General features: G+C 46.2%; 1 protein-coding gene across 1 annotated transcript in view; it reads right to left on the reverse strand.

The window, feature by feature from the left end:
• Positions 1-14,284: 14,284 nt before the first annotated feature.
• The window catches only part of TXLNB (taxilin beta), a 34,826-nt gene continuing 29,974 nt past the window's right edge, over positions 14,285-19,136 (reverse strand). The window contains exon 10 of the mRNA XM_010123377.2: positions 14,285-18,827. Coding sequence (XP_010121679.2) covers positions 18,012-18,827 — 816 coding nt within the window. The 3' untranslated portion in view covers positions 14,285-18,011. The remainder of the gene's footprint in view (positions 18,828-19,136) is intronic.

Consider the following 19,136-nt stretch of genomic DNA (forward strand, 5'->3'; position numbering starts at 1 on the left):
GCGACTGAATACTTCATCTCTGAAACCCCGTTGCAGGGGAGGGAGCCTCAAACCCTTTCTTCCTGCGTAAGGTTTTCAGCAGTCTGACTAATCATCTAATGATGCATTTTAGCAAACCTTGCTCCATATGCTTACAGCATGTTTTTTTCAGCCTTTGCATATTACCACAGAGAAGTTCTGGAAGGATGTAAATCATCGCGGCAGTCCGGACTTAAAAAAGGTAACGCAGGTTCTGCTGCGGGGGAAGGAGGGCCACGGCTCGAGAGAGATGAGGTGGGATTTGGAGGTCGGAAGTGCTCTCTGAAGAGCCAACCATAGCTGTTCAGGTTAATTAAATATGGAAGCAGATACTGTGGCTGGCTGGAATAACCTTGAAGCTGAAAAACTGTGTTGAGCTAATTGTGAAAAGCACTCTGGATAGCTGCCTCTTAAAATACGAAGATTTGTTTATGAGGTGGAAACGCAGATAAGCTACCATCAAGTTAAGTGCAAGTGAATGCAGTGGTTGCATATTGATATCTTGCTGAAGGGATTGTAGGTCATGGTTTAAGCCTTAAGCCTGTGGGGGAAAACTAAGTGAGAACTAGTATTTCGGGGAGGCTGTTCCCCCAGCTTAATTACTGCAGTCTTTACCACTTTTGGGGGAGGTATGTGGTACTGAGCACTGAACTACAGAACTTCAGGTTCAATCTGCTGTGGTAATTACTGTGTTGCTGAAAGAAACTGAGTAGCATTGTGAGAATATGGAGGAAAGAAAAAGTCACTGAAAAAAAGCTTTTTAAGCTGTTACATGATATAGTATATAGTTAAAATAGGGGTGGCACAGGCAAGTTGGGTTAGGAGCATGCCTGGGCTCATGTTCCTGCTGGAGGGGTCCCTGATTGTATCAGAGGAGGGGAATGAACTATTCAGGCTGCATATGCGTGTGGGTGTGTGTAGCTAAAAATACATGGCCAGGTTTCACGCAGCTATATTTGTATTTGATTTCTATTCTGCCAGTATTCTGTGAAATGACTTCTGTTCATTCTAATGCTAGTAAAACCAGGCCGTGTGAAACAAAACCTGCTTTCCTCTTAAGGCTGCAGCTGCTGTGCTTTGTCATTGACTTGGTACATGAGTATTTTTTTGGCCTTAAGTATGTGTATTAGTCACTGGGTTTCCTGCGCATTTGCTTTTCATTCAGTGATGTCCAACCAGCATTAATGGGATGTGAAACTACAGTTGCTGGTGTAGCTCCTTAACCCACGGACCGCCTGATGCGATGCTCACGTCAGGAAAGCTTCCAGGGCTCAGCCAGCCGCAGTGGCATTCAGGAGTAGCTCGCAAGCCATGTTCCATGAAGAAATTTGCTCCTTCCTCCGATGAAGAAAAATGTTTCCTTTTTCTAGTTTACCTGCCTGGAGTGCTGTATATTTAAGAGTTTACAGCTGGCTCCATTATATACTGTAACCCTGAAGCTACTCCCTTTTGTTAAACATGCACTGCGCTTGTTTTCTTGTGAGAGGAACACGTGTGCAGATCACATCCATCTTAACTGCTTCTGTGTCCCATTTTCCTGGCTACATACTCACTTAACAAGCATTTGAAAAAAAATAAAAAGCTCCAGCAGGATCTTTTCAAAATAAAAATCTCCCTGGTTATCCAGATACAGTTATAGAATAACAAATCAATGCTGCCTTTGTGTGATGCCAGCATGACTCTTAGTAACACAAGAGTCATAACTTGTGGAATGAAGTCTTTGGAGATAGAAGGTAATCTGGCCATAAAATCAAGGAGACTTAAATAATAATATAAATTGCAAATTGCCAAATACTTCCACCTTTTTTTTTTTCCCTTTTTCTTTCAGTGCCTGAGCTGTTAAATGAGTTTGGCTCCAACCTGAGTAATACCTTGTGTTTGGAATGTGATTAACGTTAGGCTCGGTTTAATTGCCTGGGACTTGTTCTAGGAAACATCGCTGCTAGCTGATTACTTCTATAATGTTTGCAGACCTCCCAGTTGCCACGTGACAAATTGATCTTTTCGCGTTCATGTGTTTAGGAAGCATCATTCTGTTGGCACAAGACACAAATACTCGTTGAGGATACTCGGCAGCTCTGAGCCAAGCTCTTCCATTCCTGTGTCTTCTAGGAGACCTGGAGGCAGACAGCATCTCTGAGATTGGAGGCAAGAGGAAGATCAAGAAACTGAATCAGAATCAAGGATCAACATCTCAATAACAAGGGAATGTTTTCTTTAAAGCTTTGTTTAAATGGTTGCTATGGTTACAAGCTCTGTAACCAGGATACTCCAGTTACACAAATAGTAATTGAGTTTAGCCTGCTTTTTAATCTCAATTTTCTGCCAAAGGATATATTGAACCGCGTAGGAGACTTTCCTCGCCATTGGGCCGCCTTTCCATTTGGTGCAGTCAGCACTAAGTTGGCTGGCTTGGCCGACGGTGGAAAGGGAGCAGGCTGCCGACCGTGATGTACGGCCGGGGAGGACTTGGGAATCGAAGGGTCGGTAGCAAAATATTGCGTAAGCAGTAATTCACTGCTGAAGGCGGTGCAGCAGCCAGGTTGCTTGGGAGTACAAGTCCAGTACGGAGTAAGGGGCGTTTCCTGTCCAAAGGTTTGTGGCTGTTTTTCCTGATGTTTTTGTAAGCCGTCCTCACTTTAAAATTGGCAATGTTTGTACCTTGTGGAATTTAACTTCCCGTGGTTCTCACTGGAAGAGTCCCCATTGCCCTTCTTCACCTCTTCCCTCCGTGCTGGGGCTGAAGGGATGCTCACTGCCTGTGGGGCATGGACCTGGCTCCTTCCAGACCCACCGAGCTGGCTCTGCACCTCAGGGCTTGCAGGTACAAGGTGCAATGCAGGGAGGCTGAAGATGGCCCTAGAGAGGGCCAACATGGGTATGACCGAGCTGAACTATTTTGCCTCTGTGTTCTGCCTTTCTCACCTTGTGACCTCCTTCTTAGGACAATTTTTGTTAAAGTTTGCATGGAAGAGGAAGGAAAAAAGGAACGCTGCTTAGGTGCCTCTGCTGCGATGTGTTAATGGCACAATACATGTTGCCCAGGGGAACATAAATCATCACGAGCTTGCTTCAGTTCCCTGCACCGCACAGATGTCTCAGGAGGGTCCTTGCTTCATTACTCATGCACTGGAAGATCAGCGGCGGCACTTGGTTGTTGCCGTGATGTGACTGCCTGATGTGAGGGGCCGTGCCCGTGGAGGTGGAGCAGCTACGCGGCAGGTGGAGCAGGATAACCCAGCCATCCTTCTGCTCTTTGGGAAGATCCTAACAGCTTTCAGGAGCTGCCTATCTGTGGCTGGAACAAACGAGAAAGGAGTAGCTCGCAGCAGAGCCAGGAAGCCAAGCTGGGATTTTGGCATCGTGGCTGTCCTCTGTCTCCTGAAGGCTGTGGAAATGGTGGTGTGCCTGTTTATGCCAGGAGAGGATTTGTATTAGTGCTTCGGTTTGTGAATTGCTGGGCATCAGAAATTCGGAGCGCAGGTATTGCTGAGAATAAGCACTGTATAAATTAGTCTAGTCATGTGTTTGGCAGATCTCTCATTAGCAAGGGATTCTTAATAAGAATTATAATATTCTTATTAATGAGGAATTACCCTCTAAATCCCTTTCACAGGAAGAAAAAGAATCAGAAATCTGACTCATACAGTAAGGTGAGGACATTTGGCTGAAGACTGGAGGGATGGAAGAGGTGGTGGGAGAATTAACATTTCGCTTCCCCCCTGGAGAGCCTGCAGCAGAGCAGGGTTGGAGGGAGGAGCGTCCTGGCACAGGAGGCTGGGGGAAAGGCGGAATTAGCCTTCTGGTGAAGACAGAGAGAGCTCCAATCCAGCTGCTGTCAAGTACAAAGTGCTTGTTTTGGTCTCCCTTTCTTGTCATTACTGTTGCTAGAGCCAGTAGGAGTTAATACCTATAGCACTGGGCAGAGCCCAATGCAAGAATGCCTTGTGAGGGGAGTCTGTGGGTTGCACTTGGCTTTTGACAAGGGTTGTGTCCGCACACCAGCACTCTCCTCTGCGGGGATGGCGCTGGTGTCATGGCCTCACTGGAGGTTTGTTATTTGTGTGTATTTTGGCATGGTCCAAATCTGTCCTCCTCTGATGAAGATGTGCTGACAGGAGAGGAGCGCAGGAGAGCCCAGCCCCATTCTGTTCCTGGGCTGAGAGCATGGCTGCCTATTGTCCCTTCGCTGCTCAGCTGCCACCTATTTGCAAAAACACACCTCAAGCAGCTTGGATTTTCCAGGCCAGGTTATTACTGAATCCCCTCTCCCCACTGGACTGAGCTGCTGATGAGTAGAAACGTAGTTTTGTGAGCCAAGCCAGAGGGAGTGGGCCAGGTTTTAAGGTGAGTGTGTATAATTTCAGGAAAAATACTGTGTAACTGTGAACTCTCATTTTCTTCTAATTGTTTTGACAGAGGTCAGGGCACAATAAACGTGCATGCGGGAACTTGCACTGGTTGAACTGCATCAATTTGAAAATAGTCAGGCATGAAGAAGACCTGCTTGCACTTTTGAAAACCTGTAGTGTGGTAGCGAGGACTCCAAAATAAGCCTGACTTTCCTCCATAGTACCACTGACTGCCGTAGGTGCACACTGCACCAGCACAGTGGCAGGTACTTCAGACAGGCTTTTGAGTCCTAGAGTCGATAGTGCAAGGGCACAAACTATGTGAACTTCATCGTAGTGTCTTAACCTTGCCCCTGGCTTTTGGGACCAGGTAGTAGACACAAGTCTTTGCAGTAAGTACTTAATCAGCTGTGACGGTGACTTTTAGCTAAGTTGTTTAAGCAGGTGTGTTTAAAACAAAAGTACATATCCAACAGACTTAAAACAGTCATCATGCATTTATTGTTCAGGCTTTGCTGGCTGGAGTGCCCCTGGGAGGTGCCCTGTAGTGTACGTTTCCTGGAGTGGCTTCTCAGTGGTAGGCTGGTATGACAAGACAAAATGTCTCGACAAGGCTGACTTAAGCTTCTTAATGTTTAAGGATTTTTCTAATCCTTTTCTAGACTTCCGCGTGTTCTGTTTTCTCTGGTTGAATGTAACACACATGGGTGTGCTTTAACCAAGTTCTCATGGAGCTACATTTTTCTTCTTACTAATCCTTGTAACATTTTGTCTGGCAAGTAGGAACAGAACATGTGGAAAGTTAATACACCTGTGTAAATGTTATTATTAGCAATTACTGCTCTGCTTGGACTTGGAAAGGTTTGCCAAAGCCTCAGGAGAACTTTATCAAGCATAGGAACCTGAACTTATGGGAGGTAGGGCCCAAGTAGCTGATGCTGCGTCACATCTCCCATTGGATCTGCAGCTGCAGAGGGGTGAGGATGTTGCATTCCCAGTGGACCGGGATGAACCCACCTGTTTGCCAATGGTTGCTCATCTACTCAGCTGGCACAGGTGCCTACGTAGTCATCCCCGGAGCAAAGACAGGTCAAAATTATCTGATTCACTTGAGCATTTTCCTAACTAAATCTAAAGCTGCCTGATGCGTTTTCACCAGACTGGGTTAGGAAATGATCGCACCAGCTGGTACGCTGGTAAAATTGGTGAGGGGTTAAGCTGTGGTGGAGTTCATGGTGAGATACTGGGAAGACTGGGGATGAATGGGGAGTGGTGGCTGCTTTGCTTGGATAGCAACAAAAGATGAGCTGAGGGAGCTGGGTTTGTTGACCTGGAGAACACTTGGAGGGAATGAACTATTGTCTTCAACTAATGATGGGAGGCTATGGAGAAGAAAGTGGTGCACAGCGGCAAGGTGACAGGCCGAGGGCACGGGCTGCACCAAGGAGTATAAGAGAAGGAAAAATATTTCACTGTGAAGGCAATCAAACATGGGAAGAAGTACCCAGAGATGGGCAATCTCTATCCTTGGAAATATTCAAAACTGACATGACCTGAGCAACCTGATATAACTTCAAAATTGATCCCCTAGATGACCTCTAGAGGTCCCTACCAACATAAAGTATTATATGATTATAATTGTTTTATTTTGTTTCATTTTAAATTACATGAAAGCAATTAATCTTACTGAGGAGTAAATGTTGATGTGCAAGCTTGCACTCAAAATAACTCACAACCACATTCACTACCCCAATTTTACATGCAAGAAGGATGAGGCAGGAAGATCATTCATTTGTCTGAGACACAGAGTCCCAAGAGCAGGGATTATAATGCGAAAATTGGAGGGATTTCAGGTATGCAATGCAGTGTCCGCATTATGTGTCTCCCCTGCCATCTGCCAGTGCCAATGGGGTTCTCCAGGGCACAGCGGGGATCCCAGCTCCTCACTGGGGGAGAAGGGCACCAAGCGGAGCAGTGATGTTGTGGTGTGTCCCTGCAGCTGTGGTGTTAGAAAGCTTATACCATTAAAATGCCTTACTACAGCTCTGCAGGGCTATGTGCTTCCTAGCTATAATAGAACATACTACATCAAATGTTACGTGTTACATTAATATGTGTGTGTTAATTCACCGGTAACTGCGGATGAAGCTGTGTTCTATCAAGAATCTCTATTGGCATGTGTACAATAGAGACAGAAACAGATCACAGCAAACATAACAAACTGAAGATGTGGAAGGCCTGAGTGGGTTAGTGGCAGCCACTGTTCTGCACGCACAAGGTAAATGTGATCTTTTACAGAAGGAGAAGTTCAATCTCCTTTCTAGGGAGCTGGCTGAACTTACCATGCTGCTATGTACCATGCTTGTAAATCACAGCTATTTGAATCTGTATTTTAAAGTGGTGTGGGTGTATTTAATGAGTGACAGGTGAAGAGGAATGGGTTATGCTAGGCAGGTGCAGAAAAATGCTGCTGACTAAGACATCTCTTGTGGTGGCAGGTCCATCTCTTCCTGACCCTATATCAAGCTGCTATTTCTGTTGTCAGTACTTTTCTGAACAGACTTTCTAGCTGTACAGAATAGCACCAGTCAAAAGTGTGGTTTTGTGCAGTGGTCTGCTAGTCTAGCAATGGTCCAGAAGCACAAACTTAAGATGTGACTCTGAATTTCAGGAGGTAACACTACATTAACAACCCACAAAAAAAAAAGACTGCTTCTAATAAAAATAACATGGACAACACTTTTTTTTTTTTTTCCTTTCTTTGAAACAAATGCCTCATTTTCTTTACATTACATTCAGCCTCCAGTGTAACAGAAAGATGAGTATTTTGTGTTCTGGGATGCTGTGGTCAATAGACGTTGATTTAATAACATTTTATAGTACAATAAGCAAAGAAAGAAACTCAGTATGTTCATATTGCTGAGGGGATTTGTCATCTACCAGAATGGTCCTTGAAGTCTGAGCAGTCACCTCGCTGCTGGCACACGACCAGTTCTTGTGTGTGAGAACCCAGGGTGTCTGTAGGGAAGTATGAGAGCTTTCATTTGCTTTGTGAGCAGAAGATGTAACGCACAGTTCCAAATGCTGGAGCTGGTCACTATCATTGTGTGTTGGGTGTCTTCCCCATCTTTTGTGTAGAGGGCCAGACTGAGATTTTAAAATACAACTTTTCAAATTCTGTTTTCAGTCCAGGAGATTTCTGCTAAAATAGTCACTGGAAAGGCTACCATTGACTCTGAGAACAGCATTATGCTCCAGAGGTAACATCCAAATGTGTGGATTGCTTTATGAGCAAAGGATGAGTGAAGCTCACTTAGCAGTTACCCTGACCAGGATTCAGGTCACAGTTTCATGAGATACCATCACAAAAAACCCCAACTGGATCACTGCAATGATCTGAGTTAAAATTAGCCCTTCTTGGTGGTGGTGGTGGGGGATATTTTTAACCTGGATCATTTGAGCGACCCAGTTCGAGTGCAGCTGCGCAGCAGCACACTGGCGAGGGCAGTGGGTGCAGTGCCTGGGTGGGACTGATGCTTTCAATGGGGAAACGAATAAGTCATGTTACTGCCAGAGCTGACCTTTTATTTTCAGTTCTTTGGAAACTGGTGCAAACAGCCGGGAAGTAGCTGAGTAACATGAGGACTGGCACAACTTGACTCCCCTTGGGACCTGCTGAAGGTTTTTTCTGTTTAAGATTGCTGGGACACTGGAGGTGTTCAGCTTGCGACTTTGTTTTTCAGAAACTGAACTAGCTGGTAGTTTGTGGGCTGAAGCTTTCTGGTGTTAGCCATAGGGCACCAGGACCACCTAAACTGAGAAAACAGAAATTCCAGAAACCTGACAAATCTGAGCAAGTGCTGATTTGAAAAAAGCTATTGCTTTTTGTTGTTGTGAGCATCGCAATGCCCAACTGCAATGTTGCTGACACCTGACAAATCAGGAATGATAAAGCTAGGAGTGACCTTCAAAGGTTCCCTCTCAGGGTGAGGTCTGGCATGGTCTGTGTGCCCAACTGGCACAAGCCAACCCTCCCAGCCCTGTTTTAATTTTGATAAGGTGCCAGGCCCTGTGCCCAGAGCACGCCTCACTGAGCTGGCACATGGTGATGGGACCTCAGAGGCCTCTCCATTCCGCCAGTGCCTAGACCATGGCCCTTTCTTTAAGGGGGCTGCAAAGGCAGATGCTGCCACGGCCTGCCACTCCGGGTAGCTTTTTTTGGCCTAGAAAAATGTCCGCCTTTGCAAACTGGAAGTGATGTGAAATAAGAGTGATCTGCCAGAGGAGCTCTTCGTGGCCTGAGTGTTACTGATGTGCAGGGGCACAGGGATGCTCAAAAGCCAGCTCAGCTTCTGCGCTGAGTGAAGCACTAGCACCCAAACCCTGTAGTAAGCCAATTTTTGGAGCCACACTAGCAAAAATTTTATTTTTTTTTCTTTTGCAAGATTCGTTTCCTGCCAGGTTAAACCCCATCCAGCCCACAGCTGTGTCAGAGGGGTGCCAGCACCCCAATAGGAGACGAGGCTCTGACACCCAACACAAGTGGAGGGAGGAGGACTCCTTCAGTGGCAGCTAGTCTTTAAAAGCATTAAAATCACCCTGTTGCTCTCGGCAGTCGTCCGTCTGGTCCTGTATTCTGTCTCCAGTTGTGGCAATAGGAAGATCACATTTTAGGTACGAAGCGGTAAGTGAGGAGGATTTTGGCTGACCTCAGCTGACCTATAGCTTGCTGCTGCCAGAAGGACTATTCCCACTTTATCTGTCAGCACTCTCCTTTTTTCCATAGCTGGATTACATTTCTGTTGGGCTAGTGAGAGTTAGATCAGTCCATCAGTAAGCCTGACAAGAACCAGTGCCAGTGCAGAGGAGGATCTGCAGAGCCGTAAGCTGGTGAGAGGAGCTGGACCTCCCCCATCGTGGAGACGGAGCTGCTGAGGCAGCTCAGATGGCATTGTCAGCCCTGACCTAGATCTTGTGTGAAATGAAACCTGAATCTAATAATATTTTGTTCTATTTTTAACAAGGTCTGTCCGGCAAGCTGCAGTGAGCAGAACAGGTTTAGACTCATCGGTGGGTGGGAGGAATGTGAGAAAGAGTGAAGAGCTGCAGGAAGTGGGTGAAGTGGTTGAGGAAACTCTGCTCTGCCTTTCATCCCTTCTGAGGAGAGGATGTGAGCTGGAGCACTGCAATGCTTGGTATTTAGATGAACTGCAAAGCGGAGGCCTTGGACACTTGTGGTTGATAAAGATTACTTTTTTGGCACTTTTCCTAAAAGTACCTTCATTAAATGCGATGTGTTGGCCAAATTTTAATTGAGTAAATCCATTCTGTCTCCCTCAGGGCCCCTGAAGCATCAGCTGGGTAAAATGTTCACTTCATAGCAAGGGATGACTTGTTAATAGCCGAGTAATTCAGCCTGTTGGATGGGATAGTTGTTGAATGTCAATGTGTGGAGCTCAGCTGGCTCCAGAGGAACTACTCTGATTTACACCTGCAAAGAGCTGGACCATTATTTTCTGCTGGTGGCAGTGCCAGAATTATCAAGGCAAGGCACAAAAAATAGGCAATTAGGGAATAAACTGGTCACTGGAAAAGTTTCTTTCTATTACCAGACACTTAGTGGCTGGATTCTGCTCTGAAGTTTTATACCTAGCAAAAGCCTCTGCCCTAACTCTCTGTATTTCTGCAGCGTATTGCCGCTGTGTTACAACCCCGAGCAGGTGGCCCTCAGCCCAAAGTGAAGTCACTCCTTAACATTTATAGCTTGAAAAGCATTTTGGGATCTCTGAAGGCACTCTCTGTGGTCTGTTTCGATAATCAGTGTATAAAGTGATTCATGCAAATAAGAGGGCTTCCTGAACATCCCTTCCCCCCCTTTTTTTTTCCTTTTTTTTTTTCTAAAGTAATTAAAGGATTATTCTACTAATACAGAACTTATTTTTTTTTTTATTAGCAAACATAAGATATTTTCTTCATCTCTTCTTTGTCTTATGGCTCGTGGCCACAAGGTACAACATCTTAGCCTAACTTTAGAATCTTTTTTTTTGTGCTAAGCGTAAAGTCTTCAGCTAAGGCTGCCTTTCTCTCAGGCTGGATTGCAAGTGTTTCATCTGCACCTCGAAGCTGAATCCTCCTAACTTTACCAGAGACAGACCTGTACTTAAGCCTCTCCTTTTTTTTTTTATTTTAAGCATAAAAATATTTTCAATGGGATGAACAGAGAAAGTAGCCTCAAATCAGAGATGCATGGAGAAAAGAAAAAAAAAACCAGGCTCCAAATACAGGGAAATGTAAAGTTTTTGCAGTCTGCCCACAGGGCCAGGGCCAGATACAGCTGTGACAGGCAGGGAGGATGATGCAGCTCTTCCCTCCTTACGGGACACAGAGCACATGCCTCATTAGGCAACATGAATGAGTGTATATGCGTGCCTTCATCACATCCTCAGGGTAAATCCGGGACTGCCCTAGCCTGGATGCATGACTTTGGTTGCTCTGTCTGGGCATGCTTACATTATATGTCTCTGTTGAGTAGGAGCAAAGAGCATTCATTTCAGACCCTTGTGCATGTATATGTGATGTAGAGGATGTAAAATCATAGAATCATAGAATCATAGAATGGTTAGGGTTGGAAGGGACCTTCAAAGGTCATCTAGTCCAACCCCCCTGCAAGGAGCAGGGACATCTCCAACCAGATCAGGTTGCTCAGAGCCTCATCCAGCCTGGCCTTGAATGTTTCCAGAGATGGGGCCTCTACCACCTTTCCGGGCAACCTGTTCCAGTGTTCTATAACTCGCATCGTAAAAAATTTTTTCCTAATTTCTAATCTAAATCTACCCCCCTCTATTTTAAAACTATTACCTCTCGTCCTATTGCAACAAGCCCTACTAAACAGCCTCTCCCCATCTTTCTTGTAGGCCCCCTTGAGGTACTGGAAGACCGCTATCAGGTCTCCCTGGAGCCTCCTCTTCTCCAGGCTGAACAGCCCCAACTCTCTCAGCCTGTCCTCATAAGAGAGGTGCTCCAGCCCTTTTATCATCTTCGTGGCCCTCCTCTGGACCTTCTCCAACTGGTCCATGTCCTTCTTATGTTGGGGGCTCCAGAACTGGACACAGTACTTCAGGTGGGGTCTCACCAGGGCAGAGTAGAGGGGGAGAATCACCTCCCTCGACCTGCTGGCCATGCTCCTCTTGATGCAGCCCAGGATGCGGTTGGCCTTCTGGGCTGCAAGGGCACATTGCCTGCTCATGTTAAGCTTCTCATCCACCAGCACTCCCAAGTCCTTCTCCTCAGGGCTGCTCTCAATCCATTCCCTGCCCAGCCTGTATTTGTGCCTGGGATTGCCATGACCTAGGTGCAGGACCTTGCACTTGGCCTGGTTGAACTTCATGAGGTTGGCACGGGCCCACCTCTCCAGCCTGTCAAGGTCCCTCTGGATGGCATCCCTCCCTTCCAGCATGTTGACGGCACCACACAACTTGGTGTTGTTGGCGAACTTGCTGAGGGTGCACTCTATCCCACTGTCCATGTCGCTGACAAAGATGTTGAACAGGGCCGGGCCCAGCACGGACCCCTGAGGGATGCCACTCGTGACCGGTCTCCACATGGACATTGAGCCGTTGACCACCACTCTCTGAGTGCGGCCATCCAGCCAACTCCTTATCCACCGAGTGGTCCGTCCATCAAACCCATGTCTCTCTAGTTTAGAGAGAAGGATGTCGTGTGGGACAGTGTCAAAAGCTTTGCACAAGTCCAGGTAGATGATGTCAGTTGCTTGTCCCTTGTCCAGCGATGCCGTCACCCCATCATAGAAGGCCACCAAATTGGTCAGGCACGATCTGCCCTTGGTGAAGCCGTGTTGGCTGTCACCAACCACCTCCTTGCTCTCCATGTGCCTTAGCATGGTTTCCAGGAGAATCTGCTCCATGACCTTGCCAGGCACAGAGGTGAGGCTGACCGGCCTGTAGTTACTCGGGTCTTCCTTATTCCCCTTTTTAAAAATTGGGGTTATGTTCCCTCTCTTCCAGTCATTGGGGACCTCACCAGACCGCCACGACTTCTCAAATACGATAGCCAGTGGCTTGGCAACTTCATCCGCCAGTTCCCTCAGGACCCGCGGATGGATCTCATCAGGCCCCGTGGACTTGTGCACCTTTAGGTTCCTCAGATGATCCCGAACCTGCTCTTCGAGTACAATGGGCGGTTCTTCATTCTCGCAGTCCCTGCTTGCACCTTCTACAGCTTGGGCGGTGGGACAGGAACTCTTGTCGGTGAAGACTGAGGCAAAAAAGTCATTGAGAACCTCAGCCTTCTCCATGTCCTGGGTAACCAGGACACCAGTTCCCTTCTGGAGAGGGCCTACATTTTCTCTGGACTTTCTTTTGTCCCCTACGTACCTATAAAAGCTCTTCTTGTTGCATTTTATATCCCTGGCCAGATTCAGTTCTGCCAGGGCTTTGGCCTTCCTTACCTTATCCCTGGCCACTCGCGCAGCCTCTTTGTAGTCCTCCCAGGCTACGTGTCCCCACTTCCACCCTCTATAGGCTTCCTTTTTTACTTTCAATTGGTCCAGGAGCTCCTTGCTCATCCACGCCGGCCTCCTGGCCTTTTTGCCCGACTTGTTTTTCATTGGGATGCACCTCTGCTGAGCTTGGAGGAGGTGCTCCTTGAATATGGACCAACTTTCCTGGGCCCCTCTTCCCTCCAGGGCCGCCTCCCATGGCACTTGGCCCATCAGGTCCCTGAAGAGGCCGAAGTCCGCCTTCCTGAAGTCTAGGGCAGAAAGCTTGCCATGTAGTTTCCTTGCTGCCCCGTGGATCTTGAACTCCACCATGTCATGGTCGCTGCAGCCAAGGCTGTCCTTTAGTTTCACATCCCCCACCAGCCCCTCCCTGTTGGTGAGCACAAGGTTGAGCATGGCACCCCTCCTTGTCGGCTCCTCTGTCGCCTGCAGGAGGAAGTTGTTGTCCATGCATTCCAGGAACCTCCTGGACTGCCTGTGCCCTGTAGTGTTGTCTCTCCAACAGATGTCAGGGTGGTTGAAGTCCCCCATGAGAACCAGGGCCTGTGACTGTGAGGCTGCTCCTATCTGCCTATTCTAGGCTTATTTCTGAACCATTACTTCTTTTGGCTCTTCATATGCCCTTTCTTTCAGACTGTCTCCAAATATAAGAAGGAGTGTGCAAGCTACTCTGCTGCTGTAGAAAATTGCTCACAAATGGCATATACCCTGGCATCTTTCTTTGCCACCCTTCTCCCACGGTTTGGGCTGAAGTGCAAGATCCACTGCTGCTCCTCACCATGCCAGCATAGGGGGAGCTGGCCTGTGGTTTGTTCAGCGGTCAGCAGCCCATGAGCAATTATCGCTTGACTCACTGTGTTGGGTCAAGTGTGATGAGCGGCCGGGGCTACAGGGCAACCTGAGCTGGCAGCCACTTTAAGCTGTGAGCCAGTGGGGACTGTGGATGTTGACGTTTCTGGGTTTCCCCAGGGTTTAAGTGCTGGCCCAGCACTGTACTGCCAGAGCCACAACCATCATCTCCTTCTGCCTCTTTGAAAGGGATGCAATAACTCTTTTCTAAGTAGAAAAAACAGCACTGCACAATAGTAAATCATGCTAGTGCAAAAAATTTAGGGGAAAGGGAGTCCACCAATGCAGCAAACACTCATTTTCCATGTCTGCCCTTCCCTGTCCTCCCAAATCTCTTGTCTGGCTGGCAGGTGCTGTGTTGTGGTGCCTCAGCCGGACAGGCTGACTTGTGGGCAGGGTTATCTCCCTTCCTTACGCTTGCCTCTTGCCTAAGCAAGGTCATGGCTGAAAGTTAGTACAAGTGGCAAAGCAGGGGTAGCGTGTGGGCCCAGGGGAGGAATGAGTCCCCCTGCCCATTTCCTTATAAAGCGAAAAGAAAAGTCTAAAGTCAATACTGATAAACGAAATGATATTCATTGCAAAGGGAATGGGGCGGTGTGAATCTGGAGACGACTGCATATGTGGTCGGTTGCAATCTGATTGACAAAATGAATTTAAAGATGACAGTACTACTGAAGCCTATGATGGAAGTTTCGCTGTATTTTATCATATGTCCCTGTTTCAGGTTGCCTGCCCTACTGCTGCAGTTCTGTCATCTGGATTGTATATTCCATGCCGGTGTCACTTCTGTTCAGTTTTGTGGGAAAAGTTAAGCTGAAACAGATCAGCTGTTTCTTAACGACCTCTCATCAAGAAGATTTATCATTACTGTGGTCTGCCACAGGGATCAGAAATTAGGTGAGAAGGTCATGTTTGTATCATGGATGTGATTTTAGCTGTCATCATGAAAATCCCCTCACATTTGGATAAACTCTGGGTTATTGAAAAATGTTATGTTTTACATGTTCAGCAGGGGAGCTGTTAAAATTTTGAGGTGACAAAGGTCAGATATGCAGAAAGGGAAAATATTTTTCTTCTTTCCTTGCAACTTTTGCAAATAAAGGCTGTTGCTGGTTCAGAAGCAGCACAGCAATGGATGGTTTTAGTAAGGAGAACGTAGCTCCTTATGAGATTACACGTAAACCATCCCCATAGTCTGACTATAAATACTCTATCCAGCCTGGGATCAGCCAGAATTTTCCCTACAGTTTTTTTCTCCCATTGCTTACAAATATGTGAGGCCAAATCCTGGAAGTAAAAGTTGGGAGGGTCGCTCTCCTGTGCTTTCAGTGTTGTTTGCACGCACTGAGAATGAGGAGAAAACTGCTGGGATAAAATGCCGTTGGTAGATGGTACGGAAGAAGAGAAGCAACAGGTATGTGGGTAGAAACTCACAAAGTAATAGGAATTGCAAGTATGTGAGTGCAGTTTTAGATGCAAGAATTAAAAGGGTGAAAATAAGGAAGGCGGAATAGAGTGGGAGTGATTTTCCCAGAAGGCTGTGTAATTATTCCTGAGGGATGATGCTGTAAGAATCAATCATGACTATGTAGGAAGTTTTATCTGTAGGATCCTTCTTTCCCTGCTTGCTGAAGTTGGAAGGTATGAGGCAACAATTACATAAAGATGTGACCAAAATGATTATGCAAAATTGAACCAAGTTAAAGTTGCAAGGCCACGTCGATCATTATTATGTAATTGAATATTTGAATGTATAAGAAAACCTCAACAATTAAAGGCATTCTAAGGGCCTACTTGAAGGAAAAAAAACCCTTGGTTTCATGCAGATAATTACTAAAATGGCAACAGAATCAAACAAGACGAAGAAAGGAAAAAAACATTAACAAGTATATAAATTGCATTAATTTTCAAAGTCACCCTAACAGCAAACAAAACTTGTACTTGTAATGGAAACTATATTTCTACAGACTTAAGTCACTGGAAACTAAAAAAAGTAAATCAAGTGAGTATAACTTTTTATCCTAGGATAAAGATTTGTTATAGGTTAACATTTTCACAGGCACGTAACTGGCTTGGTTTCCAGAAATGGCCGTTCACTTCACTTAGGGCTTTGAATCTGAATGTTTGATGGGATTCATCTTGCCAAATTTAGACACCTATTAATAGCATTTTAAATTTAAGCCAGTTGTCTTAGACTGGCTCTAGAATCAGTGAAGAGAAATGGCATCTCCACATAGAAAGTAATTTCTTCTGTCTTGGATGCCAGTCTTACCATGAGATGACTTGTCCTCGAGAGATGCCTATTCTTCTCCACTGCTTATAAAAGGAGCTTAAGGTAACTAAGACTTGAATGATCTACTTTCAGGTGATTAGAGACATTAAATAAATCCTGTTGGTCTTGCTATCTAACATAAGGCATCAGCATTTGAAAACTGCAGCTGTGATAGCTACTCGTAAGGCTGTATCAAACCAAACTGTTGCAAATCATGCTCTGTATACTCCAGTGGTTAGCTCTTGAAAAGGCTGGACCAAGCAGTGCAGATGCAGACAGAGGCAACCAGTGTGTGGACCATGTCGGCAGCAAGCAAAGAGTCCTCGCTTTTGGAGAGAGGTGTGCCAGAAAGACTCTGTGACCACAGCCTCCCATGGTGTGCCAAAGGTGGCATCTTTTCTCTTGGTTCATCTATGTTTAATTTCGGCTTGAGTGAGCCACTTTATCTTCAGGGGTTTCTTCGGATTTGTCTATTAACATGGGTCTGTTTGATCACAACGTTTCCCTTTCCAGCCTCTGGACATCTTGTTTAATTGCCCTTTTCAAATTCTTAAGCTACCCAGCTCAAACTCCCAAAGGCCTAGACTGAATTCGGAGGAAGGGGATGAGAAACAAGAAATATGCCAACAAGATTTTTTTAGCCTTTTTACAAAAAGCTTTCTTACTCTCCTTGCTTGAGACCACACAGCTGTCTGGGTAGGTCTTCATCTTTGTTCTTCGTGCCAAAATCAACCAGTTTCTGACAAGGTGGCTACATTATTGAGCAGTGGTGTGCCAGCAGGCAGACGGGAAGAGCCAGTCAGACAAGAGAGGGGATGAGAGTGTAGGCAGTCCCCAAAGGTGTCTGAGAGATGGATTCCTGCTTTCCTGGTACCTGTTTGCTTCTGGGCTATTTACTTGTGCTCCACCCTAACGAATGGGGCGACGGGCAAGTGTGCTCGCCCTTCTCCTTGGGAACATCCACACATGGAGCAGGGCCAGGAGGAAGCTGTGGTGAAGAGGTTCCTGTAGCTGTGACTTGGGAGAGATGGGATGATCTGGAAGCATGGGTATCTTCTGGAATACATCCTGGTACCTTCTAGTGTAGCTCCACTCTGCTTTCTGCTCCTGGCCTAGAAGCTGACATCTGCAACCACTTCTGAACTTCTGGCCTCATTTGTGGGCTGGAAATAGCCATCAAACCCTCTGCTGGGCTCATGATCCCAAATAGTGTGACAAGCTAGCAGGTTTCTGTTGGATGCAGAAAGAGGGTTGTGACCCCCTACCTTGGGAATTGCCATCCATTTGGAAATTGCTGTTGCTTTCAGTCATTTTGTGAAGAGTCTAGAAAAGATCTTCTCCCTTCCCCTGTAGTTCTCTTGAAAACAAAAGCTCTTTTAGAGCACTAAGCAGAAAAGACCAATTCAAGGTAAGGCTGAAAACTTGTGGATGGTCAGGCCACAGTGCTGAGTGGTAGTTTACTTGTACAAAAATTCACCTTTTGTTATTGCACCTCTCCTTGGATATGGCTGACCACATTGATGGTTTCACTATTTTACTTTGTAATTACAGATTCCTTTCACCTCATTTATTAAAATCACTATGTGTCCAAGTAGGCCATCTTTTATGCAACGTCATAACAAATAGATACAATTAACTATGAGACTTTAAATATATGTATGTGAATTGCAATGATTTTTTAAACATTTAACTTCAACACTTAAAAATTATTTTGCTGAATGAGATGACTCATTATGCTTGGGAAAAAAGATCCTGTAATTTTGTTGTATTTTCCTGTCATTAAAAAAATATTGTGCTTCAAGTAGATGAAGGGCAGCAAAATTTGCAGACCCGTTATTACTGGATAGTGGTAGCAAAGAGAAGTGCGTTACATTTACCTATAGACAGGTGAGTGTGTTTTAGCACCCACTTTTTGTTTCTTTAAAAAAAAAAAAAGTTATCAATTTAGAGGACAAAGTAGAGCTGTGGTTTGTAGAAGACGAGCCTGGACACACCAGTGTCTTCAGTCCACTGCTTCCATGTCTGTGTCCCCTGTTTGCTCTGCAGACTGACCATGGGCAGATGGCTCCGCTGGGTTATCCACACGTTCTGTGGCTTTTGGTGTACTTTTTGTGGGTACTGCTGTATTCCCGAGGGGAGTGAGTGTGTTTTGTGCGGGTGTTGGCATGTTTTCAGGGGTTGCTGGCATGCTTTCAGTGGGTTTTGGTGTATTCCCACTGGGTACTGGCACATTCTCGGGAGGTATTGGCGCACTTTCTGTGGGTATTGGCACCCTTTCTGGGAGTGCGAGCATGCTTTTGGTGGGCTTTGGCACGTTCTCGGTGGGCTTTGTCGTGTGTTCAGTGGGTGCTGGTGTGCTCCCAGTGGGTGCCGGCACGTGTTCAGAGTGCATTGGTGTGCTCGTGCTGGGCTGCTCGCAGTGATTCCCAGCCTCTGACTGCGGGGTGAGAAGAGAGGGGAGCTCTGGCGCCAGGACAGCATTACATGTTTGAGTGTCACAGGTCTCCGGATTGCTGCTGTTGCTTGGGAGGGACTCCTCTGCTCTGTGGGACACCCTGAAAGCTTCAGCCAGCTCCTTCAGCATGCTCTCGTCAGTAGCGCACAGCTCAATGCTCGCCTGCTCAGAGGAGGAAGGGCTCATATCAGCATCGTCGTCTTCTTCTTCTAAGATGCCACTTCCATTCACCTCTTCAGGGAACTGTGCTTGCTTTATTTTTTTGTACAACTCATTCCTCTCTTCCTGCAGAGCCCGGCAAAGGTTCTCTAGCCTCTGGATTTTTAGCACGAAGCACTCATATTCCTTGGACCTCATGGCTTTCTATGGTCAAAGACATCAGACAAAGGTGCAGACTGAGTTTGGGAGCATGTAATTTGTTAGTAGAACTGGCAATTAGGAAACAATTTGAGATCTGGAAACAATTAGGAAAAAATTTGGATGGGGCTCTGAGTAACCTGATCTAGTTGGAGATGTCCCTGCTCCTTGCAGGGGGGTTGGACTAGGTGACCTTTGAAGGTCCCTTCCAACCCTAACTATTCTATGATTCTGTGATGATTCTATCTAGGCAGCCCTCACAGGACTCTGCCAGGTAGCTGGCTTTCACCAACTCCTCTACAATAACTGTGGTCT

This window comes from Chlamydotis macqueenii, chromosome 3 (assembly GCF_036417535.1).
Source record: "Chlamydotis macqueenii isolate bChlMac1 chromosome 3, bChlMac1.mat, whole genome shotgun sequence".
NCBI lineage: Eukaryota > Metazoa > Chordata > Aves > Otidiformes > Otididae > Chlamydotis > Chlamydotis macqueenii.